We start from the raw sequence: 27,827 nt of genomic DNA, 5'->3' as shown, positions 1-27,827 counted from the left end.
AGCGGAGAACCAAGCAGCAGCCTCATCTGGAGCTGCCGCTGGGGGCTGGGCTGGGAGTCCAGCTGCTTCACAGCTGTGGGGCTGCAGGGTCTTCCTGCCGCCGGCCAGGGAGCACACAGCTAGCTCTGCTGCCTGGCGCTGCCCACCTTGTTTCCAGCCACGGGGCTGCAGGTCTCCCTGCCCCCTGGCCAGGGACCCTGCAGTGGGCACTACCCAGCCGGCTTCCAGCTATGGAGGCTGTGGGCCTCCCTGTCTGCTTTCCAGGGACCCTGTGGCTGGCTCTGCCATCTGGGCACTGCTCAGCTGGCTTCCAGATGCAGGGCTATGGGATCTCCCCACCCCCACATGGCACTTCACCCCCACACCCCTTCTCCCATAAACACAAGATTTCAAATTTCAAATGCATGTATCTTGGCGAATTGCTGTGCAGTTTCTGCTTTAGATGATTTGAAAATACTATTTATTTTGTTTTTCTGTGCAAATATTTGTAATAAAAATAAAGTTAGGACTGAACACTTTGTATTCTGTGATGTAACTGAAATCAATATATTTGGAAATGTAGAAAATCCCTGACATATTTAAATGAATAGTATCCTACTATTGTTTAACAGTGTGATTAACCCATTATTAAGCACAAATAAGTTTACTATGCAATCGTGATTTTTTTTAAAGAAAATACTTGACAGGAATAATCATAACTAAAATTTTTGACATCACAAAATGAGGACCTTATATTCAAGTATTAAGTAACCAAATTTGTGAATGAAGGTTTTTCTGGCTTTTAGAAAATGCAGGGCTGAAGACTAAAGTGAACTCAGCTCTGAACAGATGGCTCTCATGACTGTTCAGCAAATCTTTTAAAAGGATTTTTTTTTCTTTAATGCAGAAAAAACAAAAATATAGTACTGTTCTCCAGCACAAACTCCTCCCCCAGCAGCAAACCACCCCTCCAAGTGGCCATGCTTTTTAAACTGTCACACACTACAGGAATTTAGCTGAAACAGAAATATTCCTTATATCATCTATTTTTCTATAAAGTACACCTAAAGTTACAACATGTATAGCTAGTACAAACAAGGGATTAGGCAGGTATTTGGAAGAAACACCTTTTCAGGTAGACAAGGCACACAATGGAGGGCACAGTTCAAGCTGAACCTTCTGTCTTCCCAGTGGCAGAATTGCTCATATTCTCATCAATAAAAAGGAAATTAATCTGAAGCGCCATGTGCTCAGTTAGGGTCTGGAACTTTACACCACTAAAGGAATGCTACGGCAGAGACTTGGATTTAACTGGCCAACCGTAGTTAATTTGGCAGAGCCAGTTCCTTGCACCAAATGCCCTCAGTGAGAGAGGCGAGAGAGGCTTCCCTACACTGTGCTGAGCCTGAACTGCTGTGAATCACAACACCCCAAAACTCCTCTAATTTATGGCCAAGCCATGTCTAGCAGAGACTAAAGGTCAGACTCATGGTTCCAGAAGTAACTACGCGCCCTCTCTTCTCACCTTCTTGTCTATAGATCATTCCTGCTCTCTAAAATATTCCCCCCATTGGAGTAGCTTATGCACAATTTCTAGCAGTCTCCCATTCTACTCTCCAGATAATAGATGATAATGGCACTTTTATTTTAGTAATAGTTAAACTGTTGGGTATATGCTCTTAACAATTATTAACTGAACTTGTTGAGTTACAGTTCCCTATTAAATGCAACTCTGACCATACATTGAACTATCAGTTTTAGACCCTTTTTCCCTTTGGAAATCAGAAATCAGCAAGTCTCAGCCATCTCTAATTTGTCTTATAAAAGTATAAACACAAATTATAATAAAACAATTAGAACAGGTCTTTCCAGCTTTTGTTGTCATATAACTCCCAGCAATTAACCACCCACTTCAGTCTCAAAATTGTAGAGCAATTCACCAGGAATAAACCTTTCATAAATAGAGACCAGATATACACTATATTCCAAGAACCATCTTAGCAGAAAACACAAGAGTAAAAATTAATGAATTGTAATCAAACCAGAATTCTTCTGATGAGTTTCCATGTATAGGAGGCAAAATCCAAGATTTCTTTAACCTCTTACCTTGGGTTCGTGAGATTGTAACAGGACTTCCAAATCTGTAGCATATGTTTGCAGGTAAGGAGTGCCTCATCTGGGCCTCTGCACAGGGATTCCAGTTTGGCTTTTGAAAACAGTAATCTAATGGAGAAGGGGAAATTTTTTTTGAAGAGTCACACTGAAGCAAAACTCCTTAACTTCCATTTGAGAGACCCTTGGAACGATTTGAAAACAAATTAGAATAGCAAAGTTCCCAATACTACCTTTAAAGAACCAAGTTGGAGGGGAATCTGAAATAATGATTTTATAGAACCAGGCCCTGTAACTATATTCGTTTGGTATTTTCTCTTGCTTTACCACATACAAAACATAATTATAATAGGGGCCCTATTTGTGAAGTAATGTATGGTAACATACAACTATTTTTTTTGTCATGGAAGCATAAACACACAATAAAGTAAATTTAATTTTCATAAAATTTTATATTCATACAGATCTTGGTCTGAACTAGGAAGCATTCTTTAATTAAATTTTTCTATGTTCAAGCAGGAGTCTACATGTAATTTTTCCTGTAATTCTCAATATGGGCTACCTTCAGATGGAAGATTTTTTTCCCCCTATTCGTACCTGTCGGGTTGGCTATAGCACCCCAGAGAGTGAAGCCTCCACACCCCGTCTATATATACACCTGCCGACTCGATGCCCACTTAGTTCCTTCTTGCTGGAAGACTCCAACAAAGGGGAGGCAGAAGGGTCTGGAACACAACACATCAAGCAGCACGTCTTGCAGAACAACAGTTACAAATGGTTGAGTAACCCATTTTTCTACTTTGAGTGATTGCTTGAGTGTATTCCAATATGAGACTCACCAAGAGTGTAAGAGGAGGCGAGGTCAGCCCTTACCCTTGTGCTGGATTGCAAAACAGCTCTGCTGAAAGCAGTGCTGTGTCATGCTTGCTGCATAATGGCATAATGCACCACAGAGGTGTGGACAGAGGGCCATGTTGCTGCACTGCATGTGTCCTGGGTAGGGAATTGTATGAGATATGCCACCAAACAGCCACCACAGACCTCAGGGCAATGGGGGAGGGTGGCCTAGCTCCATGCCCCCCCAGAAGGAGCAGGGCCAGAAGCAGCACTGCCACATAATTTTAAAAGGGCCAAGAGCTCTGTCACTGCTGCTGCCAAAGTAAGGGTTGCCAGAACCATGGGCTCCTTGGAAATGCCAGGCCCCGGGGCAACTGCCCCCATTGCTCCTCCACTGGCGGACCTGGCTGCTAAGGAGGCCTGCTCTCTAGTTGAACCAGCTGTAAGAGGTGGAGCTGGTACCTTGTCTCAGTTGCAGCAGATCTTGATACATGAGGTGATCCAGGACAAGCATTGTTGCAACATAATCAGAAGTACCTTCACAGGTTCCACAATAGTGATGAAGAGTTGTGGTGACTTACAAAATGGCCTGGTCTGATATATATAGCATGCCAAGGCCAGCCACTGGCACGAGTCTTAGGAAAGAACACAGGGAGAAAGATGTCTTGATTAACATGAAATGCTAATGCCATCTTTGGGATAAGAATAGAATGCAAGCATAACCTCACCTTATTTTTATAAAACACTGTGTAAGGGGGCCTGGTAGAGGTAATAGCTACCAGGAAGGCCACTTTATACAAGAGGTAGCACAGGGAGCAGTTGCCAAAGGTTCAAACATGGGAGCCAGGAGGCAGAAGAGAACCAAGTTCAGGTCCCATGGTGGGAGATGGTGCTGCACTTGCAGATAAAGCCTACATAACCCCTTGAGGAAGAGGCCCACAATAGGATCCCCAACAGGGACTGTGCCCCTGAGTCTAGTTAGAATAAAGGAGGCAGTCCAACAGAAGGTACGTCGGGGCTTGTGTTGAGAGCTTGCCCTTCGGGAAACACTACACAGAGAACCACTTCTATTTGGCACACCCTAGTAGGAGGTTTACAGCTGCCCAGAAGGACCTCCCCAAGTCAGAAAACTAGCTCAGGGAAATTCAGCCATGGAGCATTTAAGCTGTTAGGTGAACTGACTTGAGACTTGGGTACTGCAAGTGGCTGTGATCCTATGTCATGAGATCCAGAATCCTGGGAAGCATCAACAGTCGCACTCTCTGTTGTGGTATGTCATGAACTGGTCCCCCTGGAGATGACTCCCAGTTTTGGAAAAAGATGAGGGCCACGTCCCTCCGGACGGACAATCCATGAGACTGAAACAAGGGGCTGAGGCAATCTGCAAGGCTGTTCTGGGTGCCTGGAAGGTAATAGGCCTGAGGTAGTATGGTGTGCTGGATGCGGAAGGCCAAGAGACTGAGGGCTTCCTGGCATAAGGAAGAGGGTGAGCACCACTCTGTCCTTTGATATAAAACATGGTTTGATATAAAATATTTCTGTCATGTTGTCTGTCAGGATCGTGCAAAAACAGCAAGAAATCCTGTGGTACCTTACAGACTAGCAGACTTTTGGAACATAAGATTTCGTGGGCAAAGACCCACTCTGTCTGTTGCATCTGACAAAGTGGATCTTTGCCCACGAAAGCTTATGCTCCAAAAATATGTTGGACTATAAGTGCCACAGGACTTCTTGCTGTTTTTGTGGATACAGACTAACATGGCTATCCCTCTGATACCTGTCAGCATCATGACATATTTGCCTATAGTGAGGCAGGGATGCCTGGCATACCAGCCAGACTGCCCGGCTTTTCCTGACACTGATATGCAACAACAGTTTGGACCTCGTCCACAGCCCTTGAGTACAAAAGCCATGTAAATGCACTCTCCCATCCTACATCTGAGGCAACTGTGACTGGAGTAACCTCTGGCTGCAGTCTGGCAAAAGAAACCCCTGCACACACTTTGTGGGGCTGGAGCCACAAACTAAAGACGACCAGGGATGCCTGAGGCAGAACCACCAAACAGTCAAGATGATCTCAAGAGGGCTTGAACACTGACACCTGCCATACCTCTAACAAAGTTGAGAGTGCCAGAGGACATGGGTGCAAGATGCTGTGTGTCCTAGGAATCTCATATAGTTGTGTACTCTTGTGGTAGAGAAGCAAAGAAGGTTAGGGATTTGGGCCCATTCAAGGTGAGGTCCAGGTGGGAGAATGTGACATTGATATTGTGTGAAACTCCTGTGATGGCTCTGGGTCTATGGCTTTCCTCAGTGCTGGAAGCACTGAAGGTGTCCCTGGTGCTGCTGACACAGGAGGTGGCAGATGGTGAGCCATAAATGATGCCACATGACTAGATGCCGGTGTTATAACCAATGAGGCAGCCACAAAAGTTACTGTCATGGAGGGAAGATACAGATCCTCTTCCACTAACATAGGTTCCAGAGAGTCCACTGATAATGGACTTGATGGCCCCAACTGGGGTACTAGAGTGGAGCCAAGATATCTGGTTTGGGCATGGTTGGTGCAGTATGGGCCACCTGCAGGGCCCTGCTGGACCTTCTGGAGGGAGAAGGCCTTCTTCTTGGCCCTCTTCTTCTTCCTTGGTACCAGAGAGTGGGATGGTGCCAACAGGAGGAGCCTGCCTTATGCAAGGGGGATCAGTAATGATGACCTCTCCAGTCATCATGGTGAGGTGCTGAGACCCCATGAACTGAGGCTGGTATGGTGCATACCAATGGAGCAGAGGCTGCTTCGTGGGACTGAGGCCAAAGTACCAACTCCATCAGGAGGAGTACCGCTGATCTCTCTGCCTCTTAGTTCTCAGCTTAAACCCACTATAAATGCTGCATTTATCTGGCAGATGACCTTCTCCCAGGCACCTGAGGCAGGTGGCATGCACTAGGCATATGTTTTCAGGACTCAGTGCATTGTTTGAACACTTGGGAGTGCTGCATGCCCCAAGAACAGGACCAAACAAGCGGCGGGGGGAGGGGGGACTCCCACAGAATAACTAATACTAACAACTAATCTCTACTACAAAAAATTGTAACACTAGGGACACAAAGGATTTGCAAAGCATAAAGTCAAGGGCTCCAACAAGCATCTCTGCTGGAATGAAGAAACTTAGCAGGCATTGGGTTGGCAGCAGTATATCTAGACAGCATTGGAATGCCAATATAGGGGATGTTATGGCCAACGTGAAGGGCACCGCGAGAGGAAAAATCTTCCAACAGCCATGCACTTATTGGAATGCACATGAACAATCACTTGAAGAGGAATATAATTTCTATAATACACCACCATTATCAAACCAATCCTGGAAACTGCTCCTGTCACCGGTACAATGTAAATTCGACAGAGACACAACATAAGCGAGGTGATATTTTCTATGGGACCAACTTCAGCTGATGAAAGAGAGAAACTCTCAAGCTACACAGAGGTCTCCTGGGTTCAGTAAAAGATGTTTCTTCACCCATTTCATATGTCTCATATTCTGGGATCAACACGGTCATAGCAACACTGTAAATGTATTTTTCATAGAGCAATGACAAAGAGGCTCAGTTTAGTAAGAATCAAATATTTTCATATCACTTCATGTTTCAATACAGTATTCTGATGTAAACCATGATTTTTTATTGTCTGGAGTACAAATACTTAAACAGGCACATTCATTTAGCAAGGTTTAAGTTGGGAACGACATTGGTCAGAACAAAACTAGCTATAATGACAAGTGAAACCAAAAGGTAAATGAAAAAATCACCTTCGTCTGAGGAAAAGACAGCATTTCTGAGCTGGGATTGTGACACGTGTGTGTGTGTGCGCGCGCGCGCATGCGCCTACACACAGGGCAACAAGGTAGTAGATATATACCATCGTTTACAATAAGTGAAAGAATTTTAAAAGCTTAACTGTGCATCATTCCAGCAAAGAGGAAAATTGCAGTGCCACACATAACAACTTCTTTTAACAATGCACAGAACTTGAAAGTTTTCTTTGTTAACTGCAAGAGAAAATTGGAGATGGCCATACTGAAAATGAGACTATTAGACCAGAGAAGATAAAAGGAAGAGATCAAACAGTATGAGCTACAATGAAAATCTAACTTCACTCTGCATTATATTGCCATCAAGGCATGGTAAAACTCAGGTCTGATTTGAATTTAAGACTTTTCCTAACAGAATTCAAAATGTTATCTTGCACTATGGATCATATGGGTAAAGCAAGGATGGATGCAAACTGCATTACTATCATAATTAGCACAGAAAAGAATTAAGATGATTATCTTTAACTGCTCCTTTTCACAAAATTCCAAGATGTCCTTTTCAGCTGCATTTTTTAGGATGCCATGTTACAACATTGCCCCCATCAGTGCTACCTGCAGTGATTAACTTAATTCTGTGATATGTAAAATGGGGACAATACTTCTTTCTGGCTTTCAGGAGCATTAGAAGGATAAATTCAGTAAACTGCTTTGAGGTCCTCAGATAGAAGTTTAAAGTACTCAATACTGGAGTATTTGGAAAAAAATTATGTAATTCATTAGGTAATTAAAGCATTATCATCTCACTTAGTCTGTCAAATTTTGATAACCTTATCAGTTATGAATCAGACACACATGGTGAATGTGACTGAACATACTGATGGAAGATTCAAATTTAAAAACTTTTGCTTCTAGTATATAGTACTATATTTTATCTGCCATCTTACACAGCATTATTCTTTGCACTAAAATTACATCAGTTGCCACCTCTCTGTAGACTCAGGACAGGAAAAAATCTCTAGATTCAGAATGGAATATAATTGAGATATCTAGATTTTGGATGGCTTAAATAGTATAGAAAAACATGTTCAGAGCACACAGCTGAAGAGAAATCATATGCAACACATCTAACTGACAAAGAACTTCTAATTAACATTAAATAACAGCTTTCACACTCTTGACTCAGGATATAGAGTTGAAAAGGTGTGGGCTGAAATAAAGGAAGTCATATGCAGAGAACAATGGACGACTCAGTGTGCAGACTTTGAAAGAGAGAGTAACAGTAACTCCTGCAAGAAGTTGTGACAATGGAAGAAAATGACAAAGAAAACCTGATCTTAGAATATAGCACACACAAAAGACAATAAAATATCCACAAAAAAGTATCCTGGGCTTAATTGTAAACAGAGAGAAAATGAAATCTTCTGTATCCTTTAAAAATCAATCATAAATTAAGATCTGGGTTCAACAGTTACTTTAAGGCATGAAGAAAGAACAAGAATTCCTTGTAACTTCTCATTGGGATTGCTAACTAACCAACTTAAATGAAATAAGCAAGCAATATTAGTTACTCTGTTCATATGTGATAAGAGCAGAACATATAAAATTATTCAATGCTTCTTTTGCTGTAAGGTCCTTCCCAATTTAGTTTAGCAGAAAAACTACAATAAATACCACAGCCATATGTTTATTTGATGAAGTATGTTAAAATGCAGTAAACTATAATGAGCAAAAAAGAGAAGTATCTACTAAATTAGAAAAGAGCCATAATGGAACAAAAGAGATTTAACACCCTGAAACTATTGCAAACCAAAGTCATACTGGCAAAATGTTCACAATTACACTGATGACATAAATGAGTAAAGCCTGAGAAACTGCATTAAAAAAAATCAACCCCTCTAAATGGGTGGATTGTTGTTGATTTAAAAATAAAATGGTTACCACAGAAAATCTTCAATTTCAAAAGTCTTGATCATAAATTCACTGGGTCCAAATAGTAGTCCATTGTATGAATCAATGTCTCATATTCCAACAAGATTATAATGAATGTGATTGAACAAAAGACCAGAACCTGCTACACAAAAATTAAAGCACTGACGAATACTAAGAAGAAAAGACTTGTGACACAAGCAGGGCACTGAAATTTAAGAGGATTTAATACAGGATGAACCTCTCTCTTCCAGCACACTTGGGTCCAGAATAAGAAGGATAAGAGAATTTGCTAGACCACAGGAGGTCAATATTGTCTAGCACATTGCCAACATTTCTGCTGTTTACTGGGCTCTTAGAAGACATTTGGGGTAAATTACCGCTAAATAACAAAGGAGAACACTGAGAGCCAGGACTGGTGGCCGTAAACAAACTTAGAGAACAACGGGAAACTTGCCCACACTCGTGATAAGCAGTAGTCTGGCTAACTAAAATGATGCTAGATTATGGATGCTGCCACATGAGAGTGTGCCGGACTAGAGAGGTTCAACCTGCGTATTAGATCTGAATCCTTCCTACATACACAGGGCATGGAGAATGCTCTAACTAACAGACTAATCTGAGCATATCGTGCGCATATCCTCTAGGTTGTTAAGAACCACAAATATTCACTCACTAAGTACAACTCAATGAGGGGTTCTTTCAGTTGGCATTATTTAGGTTTTTTCCCCATTCCCCATTTATACGTCTATAAGGGAAGATTTTTTCGCTTCACTCTTAACATGCCCCAGGTTTTCAAAGATTTCAATACTTCATTGGTAACTTGGTTTTCACATGTAGGTTTCCAAGTTTTATACTTTTTTATTGAATCTTTCACTTCTTTGTACGTGAGATGTTACAATGCAGTCTTTTGAATGTTCAGCGTAGTCAAATGCTTCTTGTGGGACCGGTCCATTTGGCAGTATTGTCAATTTCAAATGCTCAAAAATCACAAGTCATGATTTCTCGCCCCTACATCTGCCCAGCAATTAATCCTGCACCACGATGTGCCTACAGCAATCACCAAACCCCCAGTTCATCTCCAATGCCCGCACTCCAGCCTCTGCTTATCCTACAGTTCTGTACCCCTGTCACTCAGACTTGGGAGGCTGCAACAGGTTCTCTTCTCCCACTTCCCAGGATGGCAGATACTGCTCCAGGGAGTCTCCATTTCACCATGCCCCTTTTGCATGTAAGAGGATGGGAGAAGTAGCAAAGGCACTATCCTGTCCATCCAGAGTTTCTGGGCACCTGACACAGGCAGCAAGGGTCCATCCACTAGCCCCCAACTCACTGGCAGCAGCAGGTAGAGCAGAGAAATGTGGCTTCAGCTCACTCTTCTCTCATGGCATCTTGCTTGGGGGATGAGGGGACTGTCCCTGCATTTACTGGTGGGAAGTGGAATGACATGGCCAGGGGAGCCAGGAGAACTGTAGCCATGTAGCTCCACTTTCCCCATTGCTGTTGGGGCCCGACTCCCAGGCCACCCAGTGCCCCAGGCTGCATTGCTTGGGGGACAGAGTGGGGAAAGAGGCAGGGAGAGGGCATAGCTGGGGCAGGGAAAGGCAGATCTGGGGTGGGCAGGTGTTCAGCCCTTCCCAAGGTTGGAAGGGGGAGTGGTTATGCAGCTAGTGTCCCTTCTTTTTCCCCTGCACCATTTGCCCCTCTGTCCCTCTTTCTCACGGGAAGGTGAAGGGAAGAAGGAAAACAGAGTTGTGCTGCGCTCTAGCACCTTCTAAAATCCCATCACTAACAAAAAAAAAAATCACATGGGTTGGCAATACTGGATGCCACTACAAAAAAAAACAAATGTGATTCTGGGCACCTATAGTCTAAAGAAGACATGAAAGGGAGGCAGCATATGATAACAGTTTCCAAAAACATAAAAGGTGGTTGTGAAGAGAACAACAATCAATGATTCTCCAAGCCAACAGAGGGCAGGGCAAGAAAAGAAACCTGGGCTGGGCAAGACAGATTTAACTTAGATATTAAGAAAAGCTTTCTATCTGAAAGGATAGAATTCAGCTGCCTCTGAACAGTGACTGGAAAAATACAGACACGCTTGAATATTTATGAAACATGACAGCTCAATAGAAAATAGGCAGGTGAAAAAGGAAGGGTGCAATTTGCTGCAGAACTTACACACCTACAGGTTACCCACCTCCACCTATAGCAGGATTCAGTACACAGCAATATGGCTGCCCCAATCATGCCACCTTCTCCTCCTTGGCCTACCAGATCCCATTCACTATTTGAGTCACCAAAGAGGAAGCTAGAGCTATCCCTGGCTCTCTACAATCATCTTTCCATTATAAACCCAGCATAAAACAGGCTGAATTTGGCTAACAGGGGCTTAAATCACTAAATTGGTGTTTGCCCCTCTTCGAATGTTACAATCTAATCTGCTCATGTGATTCTTCATTCTATCTCTCCACTACTTATTTATTACTCATCACTCTGGGGCATGAAGCCCTCCAATTTCATGACCCCTTGATTTTCATTCTGTATGGTATTTCCCAAGTTCAGAGCATGGAGAAAAAAAAAGGCATAAGAAATGCCACGTTGGGTCACTACACAGTTATGCCAAACGTTAGTGGCAAGTGACAAAGTGATACAAATTCAAAGAAACTACCATTTAAAAGCCAATTCAACAAGAGGTACCCAAATGCACTGTGAAGAAAACAGTAATTTCATACCAAAAATTAACTGACTTTTACTGTATTATATTTGACAACTGAAAAATTAGACCATTCAATAATGCAACAGTTTGTATTTCTAATCTAGCTAAACTTTAACATACTTTGCAAAGCTACTTTAATAAATACATGATAGTATCAAACAGGAAAGCTACATGTACATTAGAAGCATGTGTTGACAGAAGTTACTGTCGGAAGAAATGGTCCAACGAAACTCCTCTCGACAGATCGTGTCTACACGTAAAAGCAGAACAATCTTTCAATCCGCTCCGTCAACAAAAGGGTCCCTCAGAGCATCTACACAGCTTTTTTGTCAACAGCTTCTGTCAACAAAACGCATTTTGTGTGTAGATACTCTGAGTTTTGTTGACAAAACCCTAGTTTTGTCTATAAAACTCTCTAGTGTAGACGTAGCTGAAGAGATTAGGAAGGAAGAAAATTAAGTCAGTAACTCCCTCCAACTTGAATATGACTGTAGGAAAATGTATTAATTAATGGACTTGAATAAGAAATATTATACTGATACACAAAACAATGACTTGGTGAACGCTGAGAGTATGTAGAACGGAAATGGTATTTACACTAAATTTAAAAAGATAAATAGACCACAAACATTTCATTTACTCATAATATGTTTCTTTTAAAGCCCATTTTTCAGAATGATTTGCTGGCTGTATAATTAGTGCATAAGAGCTCTCTGTAAACATATAAGGGCCTGAGTTTTATTTCTGTTACTTAAAATGGGGGCGTCCTGCTTTAGAGAATCTCACAGTTGATATATAAGCATCTTTAAAAAAAAGAATCTCAATCCATCCTTTTTCACCAAGAAATAGGTGACCTTGTGGATGGCATCAGTTGTGAAGAAACAAAAAAGGATTCTTAGGACCCACAGAAGTCTGAAGAAAATCCTGTTCTAAAAAGAATTTTAAAAAAATCCCTCAAGAATAATCAGATACTGTTCTAGAAACATTTACTGCATTAGAAAAACACATGTTCCATAATATTTTAGTTTGCCCTCCCTCTCACAATAAATTGTTTATTCTTATTCAGATCTGTTTGGAAATGACAGCAAATTTCACAAGTATCCTTTTAAATGACAAAAGTGCCAGTTTTAAAAGAGTAATTGTACCAGTGCTATAGCATTATAAGTGCTACTTGGAGTGAGTGTGGGTGCTAGCCCCCACACTCAATTCCCCCACCGGCTGCTGGACAGCCCTCTTCCCCACTCACCCATGGAGTTTGGGGGCAAAGAGCAGGGAAAGGGGAGAGGGCCCAGCTCCATGCCCCTAGAAGAGGTGGGGCCTTGGGCAGAATGGGTGGAGCCAGTGACAACAAAGATGCATGAGGAAGGCTAAGATTTTGTCATGGATATTTTTAGTGAAAATCAGAGACAGGTCACTGGAATAAAGAAAAGTTCAGAGATGCCCATGATCTGTGACTTGTAAAAATACCTGTAACAAACTGGGAATCTCTAGGGCCCCGAGCACCCAGTGGGGCTTTGAGCTGTGGCACCCACCTCCTGAAGTGGCTGCAAGCAGCTTGAGGGAAAGGTTTGCCTAGCTGATGGCAGGAGTCCCAGGATACCCTGAATCTCTTACCCATCATGACAAAAAGCAGTAACATAGCACTTTAAAGACTAACAAAATAATTTATTAGGTGAGCTTTTGTGGGACAGACCCACTTCTCAGACCATAGCCATACCAGAACAGACACAATATTTAAGGCACAAACAGCCAAAAACAGGAAATCAAGGTTGACAAATCAGAAGAAAATATTATCAAGGTGAGCAAATCAGAGAGTAGAGGGGCAGAAGTGGGAGGGGGGAAGCCAAGAATTAAATTAAGCCAAGCATGCAAACGAGCCCCAATAGTGATGCAGAAAATTCCCATCCCAGTTCAAACCACATGTTAATGTGTCCAATTTGAATATAAGAGAGAGTTCACCGGCCTCTCTTTCAAGAGTGTTGTGAAAATTCCTCTTCAGTAACACACAAACTCTTAAGTCATAAACAGAATGGCCCACTCCATTAAAATGCTGGCTAACAGGTCTGTGGATCAGGAGTGGTTTTATGTCTGTTTTGTGCCCATTAACTCTTTGTCTAAGAAAGTTTGAAGTCTGTCCAATATAAAAAGCATCTGGGCATTGTTGGCTCATGATGGCATATATGATGTTAGTTGAGGAACGTGAGAATGTGCCCATGATTCTGTAAATAATTCTTGAGAGAGAGACTGCTGAACTCTCTTTTATATTCATATTTGACACATTAACATGTGGTTTGAACCGGGATGGGAATTTTCTGGGTCGCTATAGGGGCTCGTTTGCATACTTGGCTTAACCTAATTCTTGACTCCCCCCACTTCTGCCCCTCTGCTCTCTGATTCGCTCACCTTGATAATTTTTTTTTCTGATTTGTCCACCTTGATTACTGCTTTTGGTTCTCTGTGCCTTAAATATTGAGTCTGTTCTGGTATGGCTGTGGTCTGAAGAAGTGGGTCTGTCCCACGAAAGCTCACCAAAATAAATTATTTTGTTAGTCTTTAAAGTGCTACTTCACTGCTTTTTTGTTTTGATAGTATATAGATTAGCACAGCTTTCTCTCTGTTGTTTTTAACCATCATGGGATGAAATCAAGAATATCTCTGCAAGTCATGGATTCTGTACTCAATTGTAGTCTTACTTATGGGATCAAACTAAATATATCTGTTTACATTCCAGCATCAAAAAAGTTAACTTATAAATGTGTAAGTCCACTTGTTTTCAGGGATATGATTTCTATGAGCCTGGGAGATCAGTAATTTCTACCAAAAACCTTCTGGTTCTGTCACTGTCTTCTTACCTCTAGGTTTCCCTGTTTAATCATAGAAAAAGTACCTAGCACAACATGAGCAATGACAGTGGCAGTGCTCCACCAATGTGCTACAGCTCTGAGACATGGAGTGACTATATCTACAGACAAGATGTAAGTTTTATTTATAGGAGTCAGTAAGCCAATGGCTCTTTAGCTGCTAAGAAATGTGCCAACTGTGATTTTTTTTAAAGTATGTGGCCACCTAAGACCATCAACTCATTTCACTTCAGATAATGGACAGACAGAAGAAAACGACTTGCAATCATTATTGATCTGTGGAAAAGTAAAAGATTCCATATTCCAGTACTGGCTCCTGAAAAAGTGTGGCTCAGAAAAAGTTCCCATGATCCAGGAAGAATTTTATAGTTTTCAATTAAGATGATACATTTAGTTAAAATTTTATGAAAGATTCTTGGAACAAAAAAGTTTTCCATCACACTTCAACAAATGTAAATGTTTAAACAGTGAACTTAGTCTTCAGTTGCTTTCAGACCTGTTACCATATGTCTTTCCTTTTTTGAGCTAACAGCTTAAATTAAAATAACATTCTTACATTCTTCAAATATCCCTTCTGCTGTTCCTTACGTCTGCTATTTTAAAAAGCCTGTCAGCTGTCATCGCTTGGAGTCATTGCTAATTTGCAACAATATATTGGCAGTTATTGTACACTGCCTATTGTTTTAAGTGGGTTTTCATTAAATCATGATGATCTCAGGTAACATATTAGACATACTGATTTGGTAACATAATATCTTAATTATAAAACAAAACAAAACAAAAACGAAAGCCCTAAGGTGAAAAAGCGACTATGTAAATATTTAATCATGAAACACAAATCCATCTTACAAAGTGATAATTTGAAGACTAAGCATTAGATAGAACAAATAAAAAGGTATTTAAAGATTTCATACTATAAACAGCAGAGAGACACAGAAACATGTACCTTTCTTCACCACAGAATATGGCAGTTTTCAGCAAAATATCTTGCAGTGATGTTGGTATGACAAGCATACAACATTGAAATGAAGACAATAAAAGCCTACATCTACACTACCACAGAAAGTCAAACCAAGATATTCAACTCTAGCTGCACGAATAACATAGCTGTGATTAATGTGTTTTAGATCAACAACCTGTGGTATCTAAACTGCTCTGGTTTGACTGAAGTTTGGGAACTGTAAAAACTGAGATTTTAAGTAAAGAACTGTCACCTGATCTCTCTGACTAAAATACTATGATTTCATATATAACTGTATTAAACAGGTACATGCTTTGCACAAGATAGTGAACCTGATTTGCACAAAATCTACTATTTTTCCACGGTATTAATTAGAATTTTTAGCAACTAAAAGGCAGAGTGAAACCAGTTTTGGCTAAGAAAAAAAACAATTATAAGTTCATTCTGAAACACTTGATATGACACACAAGTCCCTACAGGTCATCCCATTAACATGCACCCAAACATATAAAATGTTTTCCTGTTAAACAAACCTGTACTTTATCTACATCAAGCAGGGAACTACTACACGAAACCGTTGTGTCCTTAGTTTGGCAAACAAGTCTTACAGTTGGCCTCTATAGAAACAATATTCTCCTCCTCCAGGAATTAATGAAAATAATGCTTAACAGGAGTTGATTTAATAGTTTGTATCTCTGTTTTTGTAGGCTGGTTGAGTTTGAAGAGAAAGTAATCTGAGAGTAGTAGTACTAGGAGACAGTCAGGATTCTCACACTTGTGAAGACAAAAGAGGGAGTAGAAGTTTTTTCTTTATGGTATACCATTGTGATAACAGATTCAAAATTTTAGGCAATTCTAGATGTGAAAGGTAGTACCTTTCTTCACCACAAAATATGGCAGTTTTCAGCAAAATACCTTGCAGTGGTGTTGGTATGCCAAGCACATAGCATTTAAATTCCCCCTGGAAAAATTATCTAGGCAGTACGTACTTCCTCAGTCTAGCAGGTTTATTCTTTTTTTCCTAACTATTTTCTCCCAGGAGGTCAGGTTTCAAATTTAGTAAATGTTACAAAGTGAGATGTCAGCTCTTCACATGGAAAAAATATTTTAACTCGCAGGCAACACCAGAATATGGTATTTACTCTCCCCACTTCTTTTAGCTCAGGTTGGTTCTGGAGTCTTGAGCAACCTCTCTACTTCTCTTCAAAAGGGTTCACGCTGCAAAAAGTGTTTATGAAAAGCTGTGTTTTTTCAGCAGTTTTTCTTGGTTACCTGTTAAGAGTAATAAGCCATTGTCCACATAACCCAAGATCCAGATTTGAGAGATATACCAATAGAATATTTCTGACATGAATGAACCACATAAAACTCAATCTTGGGAATGTACCAAATGTAAAAAAAAAGATTAAAATGTTGAACGTTAGCAAACAGCATTCTCCTCTCAATCAGCAGCCAGGCAAATGCAGCTCTCAGCAACAAGAGACAAAGAAACCTTTTATCAGCACAGCTTCTATTAATAGTTAACAGGTTGCTGTCTGCCCTCTGGTGTTTTCTGAAAGCATCACATTGAAAACCTGAAATTTAAGCCACTTGACCAGAAATATACAAAACAGAATAAAAGCCAGTTAAGAAAGGCAGGCTGGCACACAATGTAGTATTTATGGAGTGGTATTCAGTTATGTACAAGGATAAATTAAATAATAAATGGCCTAATTTACATATACTATGTATTTGTTTTTTTCAATTAAGATTTTCCCCTAAGAGAGGATTATCTTCAACAAAGTGTAAAGGAACTTCTGCGTCTACACCATAAAGCTTTAAATGACATAGATAAGGGAGTCTCTGACACGCAGCCACAAGAAGACTCAGAGAAGCCCCATAAATATTTAATTTACTAAGATTCAGAACACAATGCTGAAAACCTTTGTGTGTTTCCCTGAGAAAAAGTAGAAACTTACTATACAGAAGCCCATCAAATACCAAAGAAAGTAGAGCGAATCAACCAATGTTTGAGTTTACTGAAAATTAGTGACTGTTGAGGGGATATAAAGAAATCTCTTCTGACAGGCAGCTGGGGGAGAGGCAATGGGGTTGTGCATCTGTTAGGAGTTGTAGGAAGGGAAAATGGACTCAGCATACATCCAAAGTAATTTTATCAAATACAACTTGTCACATATTTTACATGATGTTTTACAAGTGAACAAATGTATATCTGATCACGAGTGAGGATTTGCTGATAAATCCCTGTAGAAAATAATCTAATAATATGGAAAATTTAACACCAGGTTAAAATTATGGCCAAACTGTGGCTGCCCAAGGGAGAAGAGACAGGATAAGGAACCTCCACCATCCTTTGAATGCTCCTCTCTGCAGGACCCAGCCATAATTGGGGCCATGCTGCAAAGCAGATTATCCACCCAAAAAGGGAGCACAGCTGTACCATCACAGGATGAGTAATTTCACATTTATTCTTTTTCAGAGGCTGGCAGATTCTCCATTCTAAAGTCTATATTCACACTGCCTTTCCCCGCTCTCCCAAAGTCTCTTCTGGAATTCTAGCCCAGCAAAAATTCATCCAGTGACTCCACTGATCTGTCCAATTAGATTTTCCATCAAGGGATTTATACTGCATAATGTGGCCAGTGACTTAACTCCACAATTTTGTCCCAAACTAAGAATAAAAGATTTTGCCTTATTTTTAGGGAGAGTGTACTTGAATTGGTGTGGAACTATGTCCAGGCTTAAGATTCAATGTTAATTATTGCTCTATGCTATTCTTTATTTTTCAGTTTGGAAACCCATAGACATGGCCTGAAACGTACTTACAGGAATAAAGGAATTTCCATACTGGATCATACGCTAGACCAGTATCCTATCTGTTCGTAGTGGTTAAAGGTGGTCTCAAAACCTGACATATTAGGTTTAATATCTTTTAAAATTTGTTAATATTTTATGGTTCTTCAGAAGAGAACTGGTAGAGGGACAGATGTGTGTGTAAGAATCTGAGAAATGTATAGAGGATGCTAAAATCATTAAACAGAAAAGGTGTGAGATGGAAACACTGAACGAGTAGGGTGGCATATTACTGTGAAGGCCCTTTGAAGTCCAGTGCACAAAGACTTGAGGTGGTACAATTTAACTGTAGGAGCAACTGCATAGATTCAGAGAGAGGTGAGGTTGATCTGGCACCCATCTAGAGCAATGGAAGTCATCATGGAGTGGGAGGTGACCTACCCGGCAGGGGTGGTCATTAATCAAGATGGGAGATAAGGATTTGGATGAGAGATTTAACTGTCGAAACTGAAAGAGGATGACTTGTGCAGAATAAGTAGCAAAATTTGGAAACAGACTGGATGTTCATGCTCAGAGAGGGATGAGTCAAAAATACCCTCTAGTTCAGTGGTTCCCAATCTTTTTGGCATCATGCCCTCCTCTTATGATTTTTGACAAACCCTCACGCCCCGCCACCTCTTCTTTACCATCATCCAACCCTCTTTAAACAAAAAATTCAATTCACAACTTAAAATAAACACAAAAACTTGATATACAAATGTTATTTAAAATTAAAAATATGTACATATAGTTTTTCTTGGTCCTTTGCGGGTGCCTGGTGCAGCCCCAGCTGGCCAGGTGCAAGAGCACTGTGCCAATGGCCAGAGCTGCCCATGCCAGCCGCCCGCCCACCTGACACCTACACTGCCAGAGCTGCAGCTGGTTACCTGAGCCCTGTGCCACCGGGGCCAGCCACCCGCTCCAGGTGCCCAGCCAAGCTCCATGCTGCCAGGGCTAGCTGCCCTCCTGCCAGCCCAAGCCGCCCGAGCCACATGCTGCTGGGGCCAGCCGCCCACCTACCACCCACCTGAGCCACCCACCAAAGCCCCATGCTGCCAGGGCCAGCTGCCCACCCACCAGCCCGAGCTGCCCCAACCCCACACCGCTGGGGCCAGCCAACTGCCCGCCAGCCCAAGCCGTACACTGCCAGGGCCAGCCACCTGAGCCCCGCACTGCTGAAGCCAGCCACCTGCTCACCAGCTGCCCAAGCTCTGCGTTGCAGGGACCAGCCACTAGCCTGAGCCACCTGAGCCCTGCGATGCCGGATCCAGCCACCCAAGCCCTGCGAGTCCCACAAGCCAACCGGCTGCTCAAGCCTCTGCCCTCCCACAAAGCCAGGCACCAACCAGCACCCAGGTCTTACCCCATCCCTGTCACCTGAACCAGGCCCCGCCCAGCCCCATCTAACCCTTTTTCCTCCCCCCACCCCACACTCTCTCACCTTTGCAGGAGGCAGCTAGCTCCATATGGGTCTTTGCCGGCTGCCTACTTTTTATAGCAGCTGTGCTGGATCACCCACATAAAATAGCAGGGGCTGAGAGCTGGAAGCAAAGGCTGGTTCTTTCTTTGCGTGGGGGAAATTCTGGGGGGGGGGGGGGGAGCTGGGTTGCCTTGCGCCCCTCCTGGAATTTCTGCAAGTGTCCCCCCTGCCCCTCCAGGGAGTGAACGCCCCCCTCTTTGGGAAACCATGCTCTAGTTTATGGGGCAAAAGAATGACTGGGAGGAAAAGAGAATTCTCAGCAACGAATGAGAATGTAAGTGTTGAGAGGAAAAAAGAGGAGTTTTGTTTGGCAATATCAAGTTTAAGATGACAGTGAGTCATTCCAGATCAGCCTCCCAGAGAGACATGTATGGAGCAGTCTCAGAAGCAGCAGACACAAAGCAAAAAGCTTCAAGAGATCTGACTTCAAAAAGGAGGGTCAAGAGCAGTGAGGAGATCCATGAGGATGAAGTACAGACCTTGTGATATGGTCAGGAAAAGGTGGTTAGAAATACTGCTGACAGCGGTTTTACGCTATTAAGAAACAATTTTTTGATTGACTGTTTTGTGTTGCTGGTTCAAAACAGAGATAATCACCACACAGTTATATGTCAGTTTAAAAACAAAAATTATTTAAAAATGAAAATTCTATTAGTTACAGCTATGGAACGTGACTCTAATAAAGACTAACATATATGAATACATTAATTTCCATTTCTAAACATATGAATTACTGTTGAATCACCACCAACTTAATTTAGGATGTTTAAAATGCTGTGGATCATAATATGCAGTAGCTGACAATGAAATTTCCTTATCAGACTAAAACACTGCTGTCTCATTGAAGTCAACTGGAGTTTTGCTGCCAACTTCATTATTGCTATAATTTCCAGTCAACACTTTTGACCATATAGTGGGTTCCAATGAAATATAAACTCATTTTATATTGAATTTAAATGTCTCTTTACAGAATTATGAAATCCAACAACAAGGGATGCAATCAAACAACAAAAGAAATTGTTGTGCTCTTGTGTGTCCTAAACATATTACAATGAGTATGCATGATAAAAATTAATTGTTTTTAATATGATAAAGACTCTTCCACCAAATTTTTTGTTCTTCCACTTTGTTTAATGATGCACCCATCAATTCCTCATGATAGCCCCCTAAATACAAAGTAGTACAGCAACTTTAATGTAAAAAACACATTTGTGGACTTTTATCCTTAAAAAGATGACATTATGAAACCATACTGTTTTTGTTGACATATTACATAGCCTTTTTAGGCTGCTAAATCAAAGTATACAACCCAGGAAAATACTGCAAAAAATACTAAGTGGGAAAATTGAAAATAAGATAACTTGTGTATGGAATAATAATAACAAACAACCGTCAACTGTTTGAATCCATTTTTCAACATTTAAAAAGCCTAAAAGGGTAAGAAACACCTTTGTATTAGAAAGTAATTACAATGTGTTGGAGAAAAAATAAAGCTAAACTAACAAAGATTTCAGTCTTCAGAAATAATCTTCTACAATAAGCAAGACAGGAACCTACTACACAACAAAATTCAGGAGTTGGGAAACAGGGTATATGGAAACATATACACTGAAAGTACTTACATAAAGTTTTCTGGATATTCGCTCAAGGCCATGTCAATTATATTTAAAGCATCATGATAGTGTTTCTGAGCTGAAAGCAAGAGTGCAAGAAGATGCAAAGAATTGGCATCATCTCCTTGAAGCTGAAGAGCCTGACGAACATAACCCAAAGCTTCTGGTATCTGAGTAAAAAAAAGCAAGACTTAAAAGAGTTATTAGTAGAAACACCATTTGCTGTAATTTCACTGCACATAAGTAAACATTTGAAGCACATGTAATATTTGTGGAAGTTATGAAATGTTGTATAGACTCCCATAAAATACTATCCAGAAATATACAAGTGGACCTGACATTTTCAGTGAACATCAAAAGCTTCAAAGTAATAAAACAATCTGTGAAGTGAAATAAAATATATTTAAATTCACGCACAATGGTCAATACCAGACCTTTATATCTAATTAATTCCTTTTCTCCCATTTACAATATTTTTATGATGCTCAAAAAATGTTTTATTTTAACTTCAGATCATGTGTATCTGACTAAGCACAGAGGTAGATTTTAGAGAACTTTTCTTCCTTACAACTTCCCAAAATCATAGAAGTTATTATGCTTTTGTTTAAACAAACACTTCAAGTGTGAGAATGAATGATTTTATGAAGCTATGGCTGTGGCCACACTTGCAGCTCATTTCGAAATAATTTTCAAAATGAGGAGCAATTTCGAAATGAGCAGGAGAGCAGCTACACAGCAATCGCTCATTTCGAAATTAATTTCAAAATTAAAAGGTGTTCATTTCGAAATCATTATTCCACTCCCGTTTTAGGAATAATGCCTCGTTTCAATGTTAATTTCAAAATTAAATGTGTGTCACCACTCCTTGGCTGCCATTTCGAAATGAAAAGTCCTCCACAGAGCCAGCCCCTGCCACCAGCAGCCAGAGCTCTATGGTTGTCACCTGCGGGTGCCGGAAAGTTGCAGGGACACAGAAACCCCGTGCAGGAAGCTGAGTGTGTGCTGGCAGCCATAGGAGCACGAGGTGGCCAGACGACACTCCTTAGCACCCCCAGAAAGCCACACCCCACTGTGGCCGGACTGATGGCCAGCAGCCAGAACACCCAGGATCCTCATGGAGCCAAGGGGTCCGGGCGGCGGGGTTCCCAGGGCTCTCGCAAGCCCCCAAAGAGGAGGAGGGTCCTCTGGCTGGAAGCTGAAGTCCAGGACCTGCTGGCTGTGTGGGGGGAAGAGGACATTCTTCTCAAGATGGAGGGGAGGAAGAGAAATGCGGATGCCTTCGCCCGCCTTGCCAGCAACCTCGCCGCAAGGGGCCACCCCATCTGGACCCCTGACCAGATCCGCTCCAAAGTGAAGGAGCTGCGGCAGGGCCATGCCTGAGCAAGGGACTCGGCCAGACAGTCAGGGGCAGCGCCAGCCACCTGCCCCTACTTCAGGGAGCTCCACCAGCTGCGGGGACCCAGGGAGGCTGCACCACTCCGGGAGACCCTGGACACGGGGGAGCCAGAGGGGCAGAGAGAGGAGGCCCAGCCAGGACCCTCGATGCCGCCCCCCCACTGCAGACCCCAAAGTACCTGCTGGCACTGGGGACAGCGAGAGACCAATGTACATGGCCGAGCCCTCCGAGGGCCCTAGCCAGGCTACCTCCACCTGGGCCTCCCCTGAACCACCCGAGGAACCGTCAGATAGAACCAGGCGTGGGGTGCCCTGGTCATGCGGGAGAGGGGGCAGTCCCTGATGCAGCCAGTATAGGCCTGAGCACACGGCCACAGGCCAGGGACCCAGGAATGGCCGTCACTGGGCCATGGGCTGCCATAAGGGTCAGAAGCCTCGGACCGGGTATCTCAACACCTTGACCCAGGCTGTCGCCAACCGCCTGGCCCAGCCGCCCGCCCCATGGATGGCCTTTCCCACAGCACCCCCCTCTGCCCAGCACCCCCTTTCTCCCTGGTACCCTCCTCCTCCCCGCCACCTCCCTCTGCCCCAGCCTCCCCTTCTTCCCTGCCCCCACCTCTCCCTCTTCCCCACCCACCCCTTCCTCAGCTCCTCCCTGTTCCCCAGACCCCCGCCACGCCCCTTCTGCCCCCCCACACCCCAGCCCTTGCAGCTCTGTTCCCAGCCAACATGACCCCGGCCGAGTGGCGGGAGCTGGTGCGCTGGCTGTGGCCAGGCGAGCCCTGCCCATCTGTGGCTCCTCCACCCCCTCCCCACGAGTCCGAGCCCCTAGATACCCCAGTCCAACCCTACCTCCCTGTTCCACCTACCCCATTCCGGCCCCGCCGTGGTCCCTGGACCCAGGGCGGTTGCGGCTCCAGGGACTATCGTGGCTCCCAACCAGCCACTCTGATGGACGATTGAAGCCCCCCCCCATGTATATAGTTCACCCCCATGTAAATAGCTCCCCCACCCCACAAATAGTCACACGTTCTTTCTGTTCCAAACATAGCACTTGAATTTATTTAACGGTGTACGTGTGCTGCCTCGAGTGGGGGTGGCAAGGGCGATGCTGGTGGGCAGGTGTGAGAACCGGGGCGGGGGGGGAGGTTGCATAGAGTGAGCAGGGACAGGTCATGGGGGCCCCCAGGCAAAGGTCTCCCGGAGAGCCTCCCGCACATGCACCCCGTGCCAGTTCACCTGGCTGCTCATAGTGCAGCATGGCCTCGGCTGCCCAGTGTGCCACAAAGAGCTCCTGGCTTGCTCTCCACGAGGTTGTGCAGTGCACAGCAGGCACCCACGACTGCAGGCACGCTGGGAAGGCCTACCTCCAGGCGCATCAGGAGGCACCTGAAATGTGCCTTCAGACAGCCGAATGCCCGCTCTATGGTGTCCCTGGCATGGTTGAGGTGGGCACTGAAGAGGGTCCTGGCTCTCAATGGTATGTCCCGTGTAGGGGTGCATTAGCCAGGGCTGGAGTGGGTAGGCAGCATCTGCGACAATGCACAGGGCATGGTCATGTCCCCGACCAGCAGCTCCCGTGGGGGGATGTAGGAGCCCTCTGCCATCCTGCGGCTGAGCTACGAGTTCCGCAGGATGCAAGCATCATGGGCCCTGCCCGGCCAACCCACACAGACGTCGGTGAAACGTCCCCAGGCATCCATGAGGGCCTGGAGGACGACAGAGTGGAAGCCCTTGCAGTCAATGTACCGTCCCCAGCTGCGTGATGGGGCCCGTATGGCGACGTGGGTGCTGTCCAATGCACCGATGCAGTTGGGGAATCCAGCCATGGCAGCATCCACGTCCCCAAGGCGAATCAGACGGCGCAGGAGGACCCTGTTGATGGTGGCGACAACCTGTAGGGTAGAGGGCACAGGAGCCCGTGAGCGTGTGGTAGCATATGGGGGTCCCACTCCCCAGGGCCTCGCTCCCTGGGAAACCCCTCCATGGGACCCCCCTCCATGGGACCCCACTCCCCGGGGACCCACACCTTGGGACCCCCCTCCCCAGGACTGCACCGTGGCTGCGTGGCCCCAGGTGCCTTACCTCAAGGAGGACGACCCCGACAGTGGCCTTCCCCACCCCGAATTGGTGGCCAAGTGAGCAGTTGCTGTCTGGGGTAGCCAGCTTCCACAGAGCTATGGCCACTCGTTTCTCCAGGGGGAGTGCAGGCCACAAGCGGGTGTCCTGGTGGCGAAGTGTTGGTGCCAGCCAAAGGCACAGCTCCATGAAGGTGGCCCAAGTCATCCCGAAGTTGCGGACCCCCTGGTCGTTGTCCCATGCTCCACGGACAACGTTGTCCCACCATTCCCTGCTGGTGGGGTACTGCGAGAGGCAACAGCGGGGCTGGAACAGGGGGTGCTCCAGATGCAGCGTGGGTGGAGCCTGCAGGAGGTTGGCCATGTGTCAGGCAGCACGTAGCCTCATATGGCATGCTGTGAGGAAAGCCATCAGGCCAGCCACGATGTCCAAGGTGTCCCCGTCAGTGAAGTGCTGCGGGTCCATGGCAGGCAGTGGTGGCTAACCAAGGCTCTGCCGAGTGCTGCGCTGGAGGTCGCATGCTGCAAGCAGCCAGGGTCCTCAGCATGTGCACAGGGGATGTGTTTGGGAGGAGCCCTTTAAGGGGTTGCCTCACCCGTGCTCCAGGAAGGGCTTGTCAGCCATTTGACCCTGCCCTTGCCATTGCCTGCCCTGTTATTTTGAAATGAAGCTGTGGCAGTGTAGCCGCTCCATTTCGAAATGACTGGGAGTCATTTTGATGTTGCAGATCTGCATTTCGTGTGTGGTCGTTTCCACGCCACTTATTTCGAAATGGTTTATTTCAAAATAACGGATAGGGATAAGCCATTTCAAAATCACTCTCTAATGTGGCCAGAGCCAATGTGTTTCTACGTAAAAAGGAAATTATGACAAACTCTTTATAGTTGGAATTCCCTACACAATCTCCTTCACTCAGCTTCCCAGAAACTCAAGACTTCATCATTCAGGTATCTTTATTTGGCATACAGCAAAACTGTGCTGTGTTGATCAGACTCAAATGTAGGGTATATCACAGATCCAGTGTTACAGAGTGTCCTTTCGCTCTTATCTACACATCCCATTTGCATTTATTACATACTGCATTAGAAGTTTTGGGATTGGCGTGGTTAGTTAGTAGGAACCAATCCTTGTATGTTGTCTACACAGTGACCTTGTTTGACCTACTCTTTATCCTTTCTTTTCATTTTAAACTTATCTTCTTCATTGTCATGCTTTTCTTTGCAAATGGTTCCTGGTGGTTCCCTGCTCTTACCTTAATAAGTTCTGACATTGTCTCTTACCTCTGTATCTGAGCCATTTTCCAATTTTAGTTAGCAAAGTCTGTTTTCAGCTTGCTCATCTATTTACTTCCCTAACCCTGTCTTCCAAAAAAATAAACTCATGTCAAACCAGACCAACATTCCATTGCCCTTCCATATATATATATATATATATATATATATATATATATATTTCACATATGTGCGTGTACACATACACACAGAGAAACTGTCCACATTACTGGGATCAGAGTTGAACTGCAAAAGATACTGCTTGCATTCTGGGGGAGGCACCATTAATACCTTTCCACTCACTAGTCTATTACATACATTATGCTCTCACAGATTCTTTAATTGTGCACCTGTCAATACCTGATGATAGGCCACTATACACAGACAAAGCAGCACAGGAACTTTTACATATTAAATAATTTGTGGATTTTTATCCTTAGAGGATGACAAAAGATGTTACCCTTAAAGGATGACATTATGAAACTGGCAATCTGCTAGCTCAAGTGGTCTTTCCTCCAGGAAGACCTTCACATTAAATATTTTACAGTGCTCAGAAAGTTGAGACATTAATAGTATGCCCTATAAATTGCAACCATAAATGCTGCAAAGACACCTACCATAACTTACCTCAATCACGTCTGAATTTCTACAACTGAAGTAGGAGGTCTGTCCCACAATAATTCATTAGCTAAAAATCATTTGTTAATCTTTAAAGTGCTACAAGATTGCTTATTTATCTCAATCCTGCTTATTTAACTAGTTCAACTCTTTCAAGGTTATTTCTTTCATAAACCTATGAATGAACCTATTTCACTTGTTCCATGGAGGGGTCCCCAATCCCTGACAAGGGAGTCCAACTCCCAGATATCACGATCATGAGTTTCAGTAACAATCCTCCATCATCATTCCCTTGCCCTTCTACCTGAACTATAACTGGAGGCAGAGAAAGAAGCATGCCCATATCCTCTTTTATATTATTTAATTCATATTCTCTTTTATTTTTATCTCATATTCTCTTTTATATTATTTAAGTCAGCTTGAAGTTATTTTGTTTTAGCTGTGTCAAAACCAGGGGAATACAAGCAACTTTCACAAGTCTCGTTGCATAGATACATCTGACAGCTATGCTGCAAACAGAGGGAAACTCTCCTGGCTCCTGCCTCCCATTATGCTGGCACCTCCATAATTGGTCTTCTAAGTTTGCTTCTTGTTCTACAAGATAGTTGTGCTTCTCCCTTATCCCCATCAACTTTTATTTTTCTCCAAAAATGCCTCATTGGATTGCACTGTATATCTTCTTTAATTCTTTAGCCCATAATTTTCCTTTCCTAAATTGTGGATCTGGATCTTTAAGACCTATAACTTACTGATCCAAGGCTCCAATGCCAAATACAAAGACCTGTAATAACACAGTTTTTTTGCTTTTTTCCCCCTATTTTCTCCTGTACTATTAGTGGGGATTTCTTTTTGACCTGGTTCTAATTCTTCCCTATTACATTTCTGGGAAGCAAGAGCCAGAAAATAACCTCCTACAGAAAAAAATTGTGATGTTGTAGTCCATTCTGCTCCAATGTGACATGATTCAATACTTTTGCTGTTCATTAGCAATGAAAAGTAGTCACCTTTATGTAAATTACTTTGCTCAAATCTAGTTCTTAAAATAAACTTGACACAGGAAAAAGCCTACAATGACATATACAAAGCAGCTATGTATTACCCAAATTCAAGTAATGCAAGACACAATCCTAGTTCCTTTAAATGTGACAGCTGTATAAGAACAAGATTCAGTTTTCATTTTAAGAACACATCCTGGCTTCCACCTCTTTCTGCAGCTTATTAGACTTCCTCTTTTCTTTTTAGACAGATATTTATAATGCTGTTTACAACAATCAAATCACCCACAAGTATTTGGAAAACATACATGGCCATCAAGCACATTAGAATTTGATTTCTAAT

At 43.2% G+C, this 27,827-nt stretch overlaps 1 protein-coding gene across 5 annotated transcripts in view; it reads right to left on the bottom strand.

The window, feature by feature from the left end:
• Positions 1-27,827, bottom strand: part of TTC7B (tetratricopeptide repeat domain 7B) — a 265,844-nt gene that overhangs the window by 104,694 nt on the left and 133,323 nt on the right. For 3 of the 5 annotated variants that reach the window (XM_074996633.1, XM_074996635.1, XM_074996638.1), the window contains 2 exons: positions 21,136-21,296; positions 2,086-2,202 (listed from right to left, as the gene is read on the bottom strand). In XM_074996633.1, coding sequence (XP_074852734.1) covers positions 2,086-2,202; positions 21,136-21,296 — 278 coding nt within the window. The remainder of the gene's footprint in view (positions 1-2,085; positions 2,203-21,135; positions 21,297-27,827) is intronic. The other 2 variants (XM_074996636.1, XM_074996637.1) reach the window with 1 other exon arrangement.

The sequence above is a fragment of the Carettochelys insculpta genome, chromosome 6 (assembly GCF_033958435.1).
Source record: "Carettochelys insculpta isolate YL-2023 chromosome 6, ASM3395843v1, whole genome shotgun sequence".
NCBI classification, from domain to species: Eukaryota; Metazoa; Chordata; order Testudines; family Carettochelyidae; genus Carettochelys; species Carettochelys insculpta.
Note: the sequence above shows the minus strand (reverse complement) of the source record. Positions and strands in the feature narration are given on the sequence as shown.